This window comes from Amblyomma maculatum, chromosome 11, assembly GCF_055883805.1.
Source record: "Amblyomma maculatum isolate TAMU_Amacu chromosome 11, ASM5588380v1, whole genome shotgun sequence".
Lineage (NCBI taxonomy): Eukaryota > Metazoa > Arthropoda > Arachnida > Ixodida > Ixodidae > Amblyomma > Amblyomma maculatum.
Genome location: NC_139354.1, coordinates 104059519 through 104073907, shown reverse-complemented (window position 1 = coordinate 104073907; position 14389 = coordinate 104059519). Strand labels below are relative to the sequence as shown.

The window sequence follows — 14389 nt, the reverse complement described above, 5'->3', positions numbered from 1 at the left end:
GTAGCCAGCTACCTGTAATTCTCTCAACTGAATTAGATCGTTTCGCATCGCTAATTGGCGTGATGACAAATGCCCGGCCAACTCTGAAACTGCGGGACAAGCGTTCTGTTTTGATTCGCCAGCTATTAATTCCAAGCGTGCATAAAAATTATGTGTGCCTTACTCAAACGTCATGATTATTTTTTTCAGTAAAATGGAATACATATACAAGATTTCTTAGTAGTTCAACAGTGTTGCACAACGACTGTCAATTCTATATCATCAGAATCGCCAACGAGTGAGGCTGACAAGCAAGTCGTGAAATGTTTAAGATTCACTTTTCTTGTTATACAAGACAAATGGAGCAAATATGAGTGTTTGCTATGTACCTGTTTTTCTGTATAATAACGCGTTCCCAAGATGGGTGACTCCTACAACAGCACTTCGTACAATAACAGGGAAGTTATTGCGAGGCAGCAACTCTACTAAGTAGTAAAGTTTGTGTGAGAATATACATATATGTAGTAGATTCACTGAATATAAGTGTTTAATGAAGCCTTTCTCTCATATTAGGAGGTAAAAGACTGGTTTCTCTCGGACGTTTCTTAGTAAGTTATGGTTGCACTATCCTTTTTTGATCTAGTGTAATAGGCGACATATATATGTCTCAATAAAACCGCTCACTTCAGGAATGACAGCACTTGTTGGACAGTACACGCGGACATCGGCAGCATGGTTTTATTGGTCCAGGTAGACATCACGTGCTTTGTATCATCAGGGCATTCTGAGGCACCCGGGCTTCCGGGCAAATTGGCTGGTGCTGGCGATCCATCATGTACTGCTCCCACTCTGAAATTAAACAATGAATGAAGTACCTTTAGAATATGCGGATAACATATTGCAAGGGCTTAAACGTACTGAGGGCATCTTGCATTGACCTTTGTACGCAGTTTATCCCAGAGTATAAGGCAGCAATGCACGCAGTGGAGCAGACACTCATTAGGAGCAGTATGCAATAAAATCAAGTCACACACGTTGAATGCGATGCATGCGCCACAGTAAGCAGTAGTTGCCGCGTTCTCATTTATCAATGGGCGTGTGGCAGCCTTATCCGTGCTTCCAATCTTCCCGAACGCAGAAATCTTAGTGTGAATCTTAGCACCTCTTTCCACTAAACTCTTTCCACCTCTTTTAAATCTAGACTTGGATTACTAAGCGATTTTTCTCTATCAGCGGCATTTTTCTCTGGCCCTCTTTTCCTCTTTCTTCGGCTTCGTTTATTACCTTGGAAGTGAAGAGAATTTGGATGCTTTCCGCTGGTCTCTTAGCCCCAAGCGAACGCACGGCTGCTGTTAAAGTGCACTTCATCAACTCTTTCGCCTTCCTCGACCGCGTACCCCTTGGGTTAGTTGTGAAAATGATAATGCTAACACCAGCTCATGATGCGCCCTCTGACTGGCTTCAACTGTGGGTCAGCGAAAATCAAAATTTGATATCCCATGTAGCTTGCAGATTAACTCTATACAACGGTGTTGTCGCTGTCCCCGGCACAATCTCAGAACCAGGAAACAGAGCACTGCGACATTGCTATTTAGCTGTAAAAATGAAGGCATCGATCATATCCGTGGCACTGGGCCCGGCAGCTACGTTAAGATGCAGTTCACTAATTCTTTCTTGGTCCTCGTCCATTCTAGACAAAGTACGTGATTACGGTGCACTTTATTGGCGCAAATGCGTCTCGGGCCAAATAGCGCCAGCTATAAATTTAGTGCGCCATTTTTTACTAACAATGATTACTTAGTATTGCTGCCGTGCGCACATGCACTGGTGGATATGCGTTTAAAAATTCGTATTTCAATGCGAATATTTCGTTTAGCTGGGAGGCGACAGTGGATACATATATATATCATTGCCCTGGGGCCTCGACGATTGCTTATCAGCTGAGATCCATTGCAGAAGAAAATAAATGTAGAAGTCAAGAATAACGTCACTAATCAAACTTTAATCGCAAATGACAGGTAATGCGAAAAAATCTTAACGGCGCTCAAAATCATGTCTTGGATTACGCCGAGAGAATACCTAAGATCGTGAAACATCTTGCAGCTATCACACAGAAAATGGATGTAGTTGAAAATACAAGCCAGTAATCTGAAGATATTGCATGCGGCAAAAGAAAAGTTTAAGAATCTACAAAAACAGTTCAACAGTCTACAAAAGAGAATCTGCCTGAGCGCTTGCTAGGGCCTAACATTTCAAGCAAAGAAAGGAGGTGCAAACTTCGAAAGCCAGACAATGACGATTCAGTAAGCTGCAGACCTGTAATCATAAAACTTCTCAATTATTGCGTAAGGTCCGCGTGTTGAAGCACTGTTCTTAAATGTATAGGCTCTGACTTTTCTATTAGTGAATATATTTCACATAGGTGTGCATCATATAAGAAAAAAATCTGAGATCGAACCAAAGAAAATCGCCACCGATATGAAATAGCATACATAACCTGCGATAATGTCCGATAAAAAGACAACTCTTTGCTTTGAGAAAGACGAAAAGCTATTGTCAGAACAGAAACAAAAACCAAAAGGCCACACCTAAGTCGCGAATCACTAGAAACAAAAATCGCAAACTTTTTTAATCTTCCGTTCATCATGTTAGTAATTAGATATCTGCACTCGAGGTTCTATTGTTGTCTCCTGAACCTTTCAATGTGATCATCGCTGAGACATGGCTGAATCCTGGAATTTCAGACCATGAAATTTTCTCCCCTGTGCGCCTGTGTTGTGTTTCTTCGCATGTGATTGTGTTTGTTGCGCCACATTTCTTGGTCTCACCTGTCTCTGCAGTGATTCTAAGGCATTGAAAATCTAGGGGCGGAGAATAGAAATCCTCCTTAAACAACCCCGACAGGGTGCTATAGTAGTTCGGGCGCTTGACAATTTTGCAGAGGGATGCGGGATGGAATCCAGGTCTCGGCAGCCGCTTTTTGATGGAGGCGAAAAGAGAGGTGCCCGTGAGCTGTCGATCTCAGCGCACGTTAAAGAACCCTAGGTGGTCGAAATTTCCGGAGCCCTCCACTACGGCGTCTCTCTTAGCCTGAGTTGCTTTGAGACGATGAACCCCACAAACCTAACCAAAACTCCTTAAACAAAACAAATAGTACTCCGACATTCCACAAGCCACAGGTGTTAAGCGTGTATTGTACATGCCCCATTTAACGGGAGGCTTTGTGCTCATTAAAGCTGTCTACAGAGCTGTAACTGCATATGCATTGTTCGACTTTTTGTTTATGTATATTTATGTATATTTGTTTATGTATGTTTATGTATGTATTTTGTTTATGTATGTACGTTTATGTTTATGGATATTCGTAGAAAAATTGCTAGGCTCAAGTTCCTTTATCAACTTTATAACAATAAACTCAATTTGGATTCCGGCTTGTACTTGCGGCCGCTCGGGAGACTGTCATCTCGCACTAATCATTCCTTTGCAGTGATGTCGTATGTGCCAAGAGTTGATATATTTAAATTTTCGTTTCTGCCTAAAACAATCATTGAATAGAACAACCTTGACCGAAGCGTATTTGAAAAAACTTGTTCTTTAGAAACTTTTGAGAAAGAGTTGGAAATTTGTTGTACTGCTTGAATGTATATTGCCTACCCTGTAACAGCCCGCAAGAGCTAACAGTACTTGCAAATAAATAAATAAATAAAATAAATACAAACAGCCGGGGAGATTGTCATGGCAGGGGGTGTTTAATCTACAGGATGTTAGAAGGAAATCACTGTACCTCGGAAGTACAAAAATAGCATGATGATTGAATCATTTACGTTTCATCTTACTATGATCAAATGTATGCCGACTCATACACATGAGTAAAGAAGTCACAACTGTAGGAACTATGTTCGTTAGCGGACACTATTTAAATATATCTCGTATCAAGCATTGACCCAGTTTGGCTGTATTTCAAGAATAACGGTATGTATTGCATCGAAAACTTCGACCTAGATACAATTTTTAAAGTTGCCAAAACATAATCCCTGGATACGATGCGAAGTAGTTCACCTTAAACGAAAGATCATTTGGCATTATCTCTTAGTGTCTCTCTCGCCTAAATTCTTTGCACTGGCAAATAAAAACGCAACACGAAGGTAAAAAACCAAACAACAACACTACACAAAGAAACATTACTAAACCAGCGCTGAATAACTTTTTGTGTACGATGATTCTAGATGCCGTCAGCAAACCTCCAGATGAGGATGATGGTTTAAGACAGCAGGCATGGCACTAGCGCACAACCCCACGCCGCTGCCCATTTCGTAGTTTTCTTATCTGTAGCATGACCAGAGCCTACCAACCGAGAGTTCCAATCGAGTTCTTGAAATACAATGTATTAATGAATAATGAGCACGGGTTGAAGGAATAGAATATGAAATAAATTTCACTGGGATGAGTGAAAAAATTAATAAATGCTTGACCCCGGAGCTTTAAGTGTAGCGCTCGTTATTTGCTGGAGGTCGAAGCCCACGGAGATGCCGAATGGCTTGGAGTGGGTGCTGTCTTGATTCTACACGTCGTGGAATCAATAATTCGTCATGTGTTTCATCCGCTCGTTCTAGATTTCTTCGACGCCTTGCGTCATCATGACTGAGAACAGATCTGGCGTGAGCGGCAGATCTCGCCAGGTGAAGGCGATGTGTGAACCGGCGACTGACCACAAGAAGCCGCAGCCGACAACCAAGACCAACGGAAAGCAAGCGCTTCGCCCTACTCCAAAGCACGCTCCGCCACCTTCCTATTCATAGCAATATAACTAATACAGTTGCTCTCCCTATGCAGAAGTTAGACTCTGCATTCTGGAGATTTTGGCTCTCAGCAACATTATTCAGGTACAGAAACGCACTACCTAGTCCTCTGAATTTTCCGCGGGTCACACCAGCTTAGAGGTTGACAAAGCCGAAAGAGTCCATTTGTTTGAATAGGAATATACTCCTTTTAGTCCTCTGCTTAAACGTACAAGTTCGAATGCTTTCTCCAGCTTTATGCTATTTTGATATGCATGATTCAAACTGCTCATCGCTTGCGCGATTGCAGTAAACAAGAATAGCAAACAACGAGGGTTATGCTCTATCTGTGTCGCACAAAACTTTCCACGAACATTCACCTCGTACTCACAAATGAAGAAGTTCATGGGCAGTCGTCATTGCAGTAGCCAGAACGTTTCGGTCGTCAGACACCAAGGCACCACGAAATTCGCTACACGCTCCACCAATGCGTGATGATCCTTAGGAAAGAGACCAATCTAAGTTTCGGGAATGCAATTTGAGTTGAAAGGTAACCTTGTACAAAATACAGGCTCACGCTGGTGTATTCACAAGACCCCTTCTGAAGGAAAAAACAGCGCTAAATGTGTAACGAAAATTTAGCGCTGTTTTTTTCCTTTGGTTAAACACAATGTCACCCCAACTAGCCCAGCAAGATATACTGTTGAACGCCTTCTGAAGCGGCAAGCCACAAAGCCTAGACAGAGAACTTACCTTGTTGAGCTTTGTAAAAAAAGTACGGGCAATTTTATTCAATAAATAGACACTCCATACATAATAAAATATACCTCGACTATATTTTACCACCCCGTTTAGTAGACAAGACACATGTGCCGAAATCAAAAGTTAATTCCATAGAAAAACTCAGACACTTAATTTTGTCTTAGCAGTGACGTATATGAGTAGTCCGAATTGCAAGTGATTCATTTTGTTTGAGTGTTTGACATCTCATTTGCATAAACAGATGTATTTTCCACAAGGGAAGGTAGTCACCAAGGGAAACAAACAAATGATGACCTAGCTTGAAGCTGCTATAAGGCAGAATACTGTATGCGTGTACTCAGTGTCATTCTAACGTTGTACAAACAGTACATTTTCTTGCAAAGAAAACTTGTGGGGACGATGAAAATCGAAAAGATATTTAACAAGTAAACGCCCCAAAAAAGGCATTCCTTTCATGACGCCCTTGCATTGAAGGTAGCAAAGGCTGACACTTATTCAATGTTTTCAGGCTAGAGCCAATTATGTTGTAAAGCAGGTTGGTAGACGAATAGCACAGACTGATCAGCGGGTTGGTACGACATTGTTGGAAAAGGCAGTGCACAAGCACAAACGCGAGAGAGGAAGGGACAAGGCAGTGATGATCTTATAAACTTGCACATCCTCATTCCATGACTCATGTGCATGTTTCTTAGGGCATTGTTGCTTCATCCCGCGGATTTGTGATGGTTCGCTGCCTTTTCCTAAAACGTACTAACTTGCCCATCAGAATGCGCTATCTTTTTTTTTATATTTTGTACAATGGGCTCTATCCTGTCGAGCTCTCTTTTAGATCCACCCCGCTTTATTCTGACTTTGTTTAGTCATCGTACTAATGACGTCACGGCGTTTTAAAACTGATAATGCAAAGTATAAATATCTCGTTCAGTTTTCTTGCTGCCTACGTGTTGAAAATTGATCACTGGCTGGTAGAAGAATCCCTGAAGCATGCCCAAAGAAATCCTTTCAAATTATTATATTGTTTTTGAACCATTGCCACTGACTCTGCATGCTGTGTATAACTCCGCCGATAGGTGCCAAATACTTGCACTTAATATTTACAACTTTATCCTCCTCTTTTCTAGCTACCACCGCTGGGGTTCCTGCGAACCCCTTCACGGGGCATCATAATGCCCACATGACTATATCCGGAAGGAGCTGCTGTTATTTGATTCCCAAAGGCCGAAATTAAAGAGGCATTATCTGCGGTGGGCAGATATTGCAGTGCATTTACCTCCTTTTCCCCTCGCGCTTCCCCACCTGTTCTACTGTGAGCCGGGGCGAAGCAGCAAGCGACAAAAGTTATGCAAGCAAACCGGCTCTGGTTGATGACGCATTGATTGGCAGAGTGCGATATGTCTGTATATTATTTTCTTATTTCACATATGCGTTTAAGCAAAAACTGCGGAGTCTGTTCAGATCACCGCTATCGCCGTTCCTACATAAGACAGACTTAATATATTTGATAAAAGAACGATAGATGGGGACTCGATATCTGTCAATATCACTGATATTCTTTGCTCGCTATGGATAGCCTGCGGGGAGCATTTGATGCACAGCGTCGAGATTTTTTATATTTCCCCTTGAATTGTGGATTTAATAGTTGGTGCGAACGTCTAGCGCTGGCAGTAAATCGGGTGCAGCAGGATCGAATTACCAGCCGCAGGGCACAGCTTCAGCGCGAGCGAGATGGGCACCGGAGACAAGCGATGGTGATGGCGATGCCGCAGCGTTGTTTCTTCTTCGTCTTCTTGACACCCTCTCTAAATAATGTAGTCATGCTACTTTTTGGAAGCACTTTAAACCTTAAATTTACGAATCTTAAATTACGACTTCAAAATCCGTATTGCTTAAATATTGCGAAAACTGTAGTTCTTTTCAAGCTGTGGGCAGATATTTGTAATTGATTTACGGGATCCTCTTAAACGTAGCATTCAATTGTAAATTGTTCCAATTTTGATTCTCCTTCGTCAGGAATGATTTATACCAATTTTTAATGTCAAACATTTAGATTTTGGCTTCGAGTTGGCTGCTACCTTGGATGTGTATCTTTGTAAATCAGGTTTCGTAGCGTGTTAATGGGCTTCATATTTAAATAAAACTTCTGACGAGAACAGTCGTTCTATTTTTTTCAATTACCTAAAGGTACCAAAAATATGATCCGTGATGTTAGTGTCAAGAATTCTCAAAAGATGTTTTCCAATTATGCCTTGAAAAGTCCCTGAAATAAGGCCTGCTCAATCATGGACGTTGGAACGCTTCTCGTGATGCAATAGGTAAACATTACACTCTGTGTTATGCCAGCGCAAAGTGCTTTATGCGCTTAGTAAATTCTGCATATTTGTATAGATATTGTTTCATAATGTTTCTATGGCAACCTAGTTTAAAGTGGAAGAAATTTGTTATGCATGTTTAAATACTTAGGGAATCTTTACTGTTTAATACTGGCGAAAAACTACTCGCAGTTACATACATATAGTCTTTATCCCTTAATCTATCTGCGCCGTAATTATTAGTATGTTTTGGACACAAATATTTAGAATTATCACTGATATGAGATAAAGAGGAACCAACTGCATTGGTATTGCAGCATTCACTAATACGTAACATCGTTTTTCGTTTATTATATTTTAAACTTGCATTTTGAAATCACATATTTTCTACAGACATGCAGAGTGGTTACAATGCACATCTCATCAAAACTTTTTGTTCCAACAAGATCGAGTGGACTAGGCCTTCAGGACTATTACAAATTTGACGTTTTGAATGCTTAATGCTTGTTAAAATGGGACTGAATACCAGTCCATTAATTTCTTCACCTGTCGTCTAGTTTACTCTCTTCAGTATCATTTACTGTGAGGAAAGACTAATTTACTGCCCTCAGAACGAGCGTGTAAAGCCCGCTGTGTCGACTTGGCAGTCACGTATAAGCCATCTCTATGTCACACTATCTTCCGCTTCATCTCCATGGGATTCACAATTTGCCTTTGACAGAGAAAGCCCGTAGGGGAATAATAAACATCGCCGGAACGGAAGGGCTTTAAACAAGTGATGTGAGCGACTTCAGGTTCGCAGATTTACGTCCACGTGTTCTGAGGAAGCGACAATTGAGCTTGCTGGGCTGGTGTGTGACGACTTAGGATGCATTGTTTTTGCACAGCACCCGTTGGAAAAACTCCCTGCTTTTCTAATCGGCCCTGGCTGCACTGCAAAATCCCCGTGATGATGACGCGAAGGTGGTCAGCATCCTCTCGTGCTTTTGGGTAGTCTTTAGCAGCAGCAATGCGAAAGCGTTCAAGGCGCCGCAACTCTTCGGCAATGCAGAGTGTGTCGGCAACCCACGGGTCTTGTTCACAACTGGCAAGAAAGAGGCAGATAGTGCACGCGATATATCTTGCTTGCGAGCGCACAGAAAGAATAGACTGACGCCCATTTATCTGATTACGTGCGGTATTGATAGCGTATTTTTTGACCTCGAGGAGAGTGTCCCAGTTCATAGGGTTTCTGTCAACATACTTGGACAGCAGGTTGATGACATCATGGTTCATGCGTTAAGTTCTATGGTTAGATTCGGGAAGGTAAAGCGATGATTGGTGGAAATGGAAAGCGCAAGGGCAGAAAACCTCCTCCAAGACGTCGACGTTAAACTCTCGATGAAGACCGCTATTAGCCAGTTGGGAAGTACCTGGCGGAAAAATACTCTTAAAAGCATGAAATAGGAGATGATATGTAATGGACGAGATTTGGGTTGACCTTTCACAGGGCCGATTTAGGCAGTCAATGTAACAAGCGTTCATTGAGTACACGTTATGAGATAGTGGAAGTATGCTGAGAAGGACATCCACTCTCTTGAATGGTGCACGGTGCAATGCCGCTGAGTGAAGAAGCCCTGCAGCAACGTTTGTGGACGTTTATACCACTGGAAATGAATGCAGTGGTGACGAATCTCAGCAATTTCCCCCAGTTCCAGCCAGAATGCGGACTACTGGGCCGACGCAGCCTTCGAACAGTTTCGAAATTTTGGGAAGTAGATAATCGGGCATAGCCTAATAGAATCTGCTGTTAAGGCTTAATACAACTACCAGGAGGAAGACCCGGACTAGAGCATTACACACATATAGGTAGTGTGCAGCGCGAAAAATTCAGTTGCTTTAAATGAAGACTTTACGACTTCAGCTCTTCGCACTTCCTCCTTGACGCCAGTCATGACGCCAAGATCCGCTGAAACCGAAGCGGCATAGGTGCCGAAAGTATCTCCTCCACACTATAGCACAACAAGCGGATGATGTGAAAGACACCCTGCGTCAGCATGCTGGAGACAACGTTTGTATGTGAAGGTGAAGTTATGTGCTCCCAGCCGCATTGCTATCGGGCAAAGAGGCCACACAGATTTCCGATGTCATTTAGCCAGCACAAGGCATGCCCCTGTGTGGCGACGGTGAACGGGCTTTCTTGAAAACATAGACGAAAACTTGGTGTAGCGAAACGACTGTCCGACATCCCCGACATGTAGCCGTATAATTGTGCGCCGACTTACTGAAGGAGCGACTCTCTAACGCAACTATGCATTTCTTGCTTCCTAGCGCAGGACGAAACCCCGTCAAATATACCCTTTGCGTAAAACGCTGAGACCGATGTCCGATTAAAGTGCCGAGGTGCATGGCGGATTCCCAGCCACGTGTCTCTCCGAATGCCAAATATTAGTGATGGATGCTTGTCAGTGCGCGAAAAGTGCCGAATTGAACAGCGAAATTACGAGCTTTGCACTAGAAGCTCCGCATCTATGCCAGAGTGTGCTGGCTCACAAGAAGCTACCCGTGGAATCTTTCCGGCATGAGGCGTTAGTCCGTCCAAGAGTTGTCCAACAACTAGCGCTAACGTGCTCGAAATTTTTTTATGTTGATCAAAAGGGGTAACTTTCGTGCACAACATGCAGCGCAAGGCCAAAACGTCGCTGCACCAGCGGAATATCTTTCCAAAAATTACATGCACGGGCTCAGTTGTGTTGTGGACCTCTACCAATAATAAGACTTTAGAGTTAATTATTATTTATAGGAATTCTATGTAATGATGGGCACAAATATCATGGGGGAAGTATGGGCTTAAGAACAGTCATTCCAAATTTATTGAGTGTGGTTTGGTTATGATGTTCGTGCTATGACAGGCACTGTTGTGAATGAGTCCGGAAATTTCATTCATCTGGGCTATTTAACGCGCACTGACGCCACACAACACAAGGATGCACAGCTTTCGTTGGTGAGAACATTCTGCGTATTTTCTCTTTCAGCATGCGGTACGTATAGATCTAGGCGTTTTCCTTTATCAAAACCCACAATAATGCTCCATTACTTGCACTTCGGTTTCGACCGGAACGAACTGACTGTGGAGAGATTGCGCTACTTACTTACCTCTCAATATCTCGAAACCTCGTCCGAATGCAGGCTTCGCAATTTCTTGCCTGAAAATGAATACAAATATACTTTCAAATGCTCGATCGTCAAATTTATGGTAAATTTGAGGCAGATTATTAAAAAGAACATGGTGTTAAAGGCATTTCTTTCTTACAGTTCACAATATAGTGTAGGCATGCTCAGACATTCATTATCGGAAAGTGGCATGCATCCTGTAAGCCTCAGCACTGCCCCGTCTTTATGATAGCAAGCTAAATTCCTCAATTTCCTAGTTAAAAGTAGTAGAGGTGTGCACTTCGTACAGTCACGTACCTGTCAGCTCACAGGGGAGTGATGCGGGGGGGGGGGGGGGGGGTCGGTTTATGAGCTGTACACGGCAGACTGTTTGATTTCGTTTTTTTTTTTTCGAAACAACAAAAAACAATCGTTTGTCTTTTTATTTTCTAATATCGCAGAGAACATGTTCAAACATTCCTAAATCTGCTTTGGTTCGGTTTATGTGTTTAAATTCCGAAAAGAACTCAGCCTATGAGTGACGCCGTAGTGGAGGACTCCAGAAATTTTCACCACCTGAGGTTCTAAGGTGCAGTGGTATCGCACAGCCCGTGGACTTCTTGCTTTTCGTCTCCATCAAAAAGTGACAGCCGCTGCCGGCATTCAATTTTGATTTTAGGGTGTGAATATGGCGTAATAGTGACATAGCATTGCACTACATAACTGAATGTTAGCAGCATTAACAGCACGCAAGAGTGACGTTCTTCTTTTCTCCCAGATAAAGCACCAGCTTCCCATTCTTCACAAAGGTCATCATGTAATACCAATAAAACCGCTGCTTTCCTTTACACTAACATCACAAGTGTTGTATCGCGGGTTTTAGAAATATCTTCGCTGATCGACTCATGCTCCGCATCAGTATTAGCACTAACTTAAACATGGCTCACTGACTTAGTTTCCTAATTACACCATTTTTGTCACCGAAACCCGTTTTATTATCTTCCGAAACGACAGACAAAATTGTAGAGGCTCTTGGCGTTAAAAGACGATTTGTTGGCTGTACCTGTGATGGTTAGTTCTTTTCTTGAATGTGTATGGGTTTCTTTAAAGTGCTTTACAATTGATGTAATCATTGGTGCTATCTACCGTCCTCCTAACAAGACTGTTTGCTTTTCTGCTGAATTTAAGCGAATCCTGTGTGAAATTTGTCCCCGTTTGCCTATCTCTACACTACTCATATTTGGAGACTTCAATTTCCCTAGCATAAACTGGTTCACACAATCCGTCACAGCGAGTGAAACCGAAGCTCATATGTTTCTTCAATCATGTCTTGATGTTTCACTGTCGCAACTTATCACCAATCCCACACGTCGCACGTCGAGCACCGCCAACATTCTTGACTTATTACTAACAAATAATCTTGGTATTTGTTCAGACATAATTCATTTACACGGCATTTCAGATCTCGACGTAATAACAGGACGCATTACTGATTCTTTTAACGAAAAGGAAACTACTGGTAAACAAATCAGATGTTACAACAAAGCTAATTATGAAAGAATTAACACTGAATTAGATTATTTCGCTGTCCAGTTCAAAAATCAATATTTATTCCGCACTGTTGAGCAAATTGGGATTTATTCAAAACTACCCTTACTAACCTTACCGACAACATTGTGCCTCTTAGGTCCATTAGATGTAGCAGCAATAAACCATGGTTTAATCACAAGCTGCGGAGTATGACCAACAAAAAAAGCGACTTTACTGGCAGGCCAAAAAAAAAGGTAGTTTAGGGACGTGGGAAAAGTATAAGAAACGCGACAGAGAATACCAGTCATTATTAAAATCCACTCGACGTAAGTTTTTCAATCATGACTTGTCCTCTCTGTTAACCAACAACCGTCGTAAATTTTGGCGCATCATAAATCCTAGCTTTCATCCTGACGTTTTGCTTTCCGACAGTAATGGCGTCATAATCAATGAATTCGATTGTGCTCAGGTTCTTAACGTTACCTTCTAACCAGTTTTTACCAACGAAGACATTAGCTCATCTCCTGTCTTAAATAGATTTCAAGGCATCTGCATGCCTGACATAGTTATTAGCGAAGCAGGTATTTCAGCTTTAATTAACAATCTCAAAATTACCAGTAGCTCGCATCACCTTGGTTTTAACAATAAGATACTAAAAATACATCAAGAAGTATCTCCGCTATCTTGTCTTATTTATTCTCGCAGTCGTTATCGAACGGACTAATTCCTAATTACTGGCATGTAGCAAAGGTAATACCTATACTCAAATCAGGTCAACATTCATCCCCCCACCTAAGTATCGACCCATCTCGTTAACCAGCAACTTTTGCAAACTTATAGAGCATATCATTCGTAGCCAAGCCATTCACTACCTCGAAGACCATAACATTATTTTCAAATATCAGCACTGTTTTCGCAAGGGTTTTTCATGTGACACTCAACTAGCTGGCTTTGTTAATGACTTACAATCATCACTTAACGCGGGCTTCCAGGTCGATGCAGTTTTTCTGGTATTTTCAAAACATTCGATCGGGTCCCTCATCACAGACTTTTACTAAAACTAACACAGCTTGACATCCACCCTAATGTGCTCGCCTGGATTAAGGGCGTTGTTTCTTCTAGATCTCAGTATACCTCAGTTAATAATCCTAACTTTTCTGTGGCTTATATGACATCTGGTGTTCCCCAAGGAAGCGTGCTTAGTTCTTTGCTTTTTCTAATCTATATTAATGATGTACTTGACTGTGTAACATCTAGAGTTCGTCTTTTCGCAGATGACTTTGTAATTTGCTATAACATTATTTATGACAGCGACCGCCAATTCCTACAATCTAACCTGAACGCAGTAAGCTCATGGTGCTCATCCTGGTTAATGAATTTAAACGTTCCTAAAAGAAAACATATATCTTTCACTCGTACAGCTCGCATTTCAACCACTTACATGCTCAATGACAATGCTGTAGAACTCACAAACACTTACAAATACCTTGGCGTGCACCTTCAGTTTGATCTAACATGACATCACCATATCGACCTCACCTAAGCTGCTGCTAACCGTTTGCTTGGTCTTCTTAAACGTACTCTCAAACACGCTCATATCCATGTTAAAAAACTTGCTTATATCACTCTAATGCGCCCTAACATTGAATATGCCGAGGCTATTTGGAACCCTGATCAAGCCTATGTTATCACTTACATCGAATCCTTGCAGAACCATGCTGTACGTTTTATTTTTTCAGACTACTCATCTTTCACTAGCGTTCGAGCATTACAACAACGTGTTGAACTGGAAGATTTATCATGTCTTAAACATGCCCGGTTAACACTTTTCCAGAAGCTTTATCACCATCTACTACTGCGCAGTGATTTGTTTCAGTCACCTGATGTCATATTTCTGCG

The 14389-nt window shown here is 41.9% G+C and overlaps 1 protein-coding gene across 1 annotated transcript in view; it reads right to left on the bottom strand.

The window, feature by feature from the left end:
- The window catches only part of LOC146174540 (venom metalloproteinase Antarease-like), a 102344-nt gene that overhangs the window by 15599 nt on the left and 72356 nt on the right, over positions 1-14389 (bottom strand). Inside the window, exons 9-11 of the mRNA XM_084584947.1 lie at positions 10964-11013; positions 5149-5257; positions 664-828 (exon numbers count right to left, since the gene is read on the bottom strand). Coding sequence (XP_084441073.1) covers positions 664-828; positions 5149-5257; positions 10964-11013 — 324 coding nt within the window. The remainder of the gene's footprint in view (positions 1-663; positions 829-5148; positions 5258-10963; positions 11014-14389) is intronic.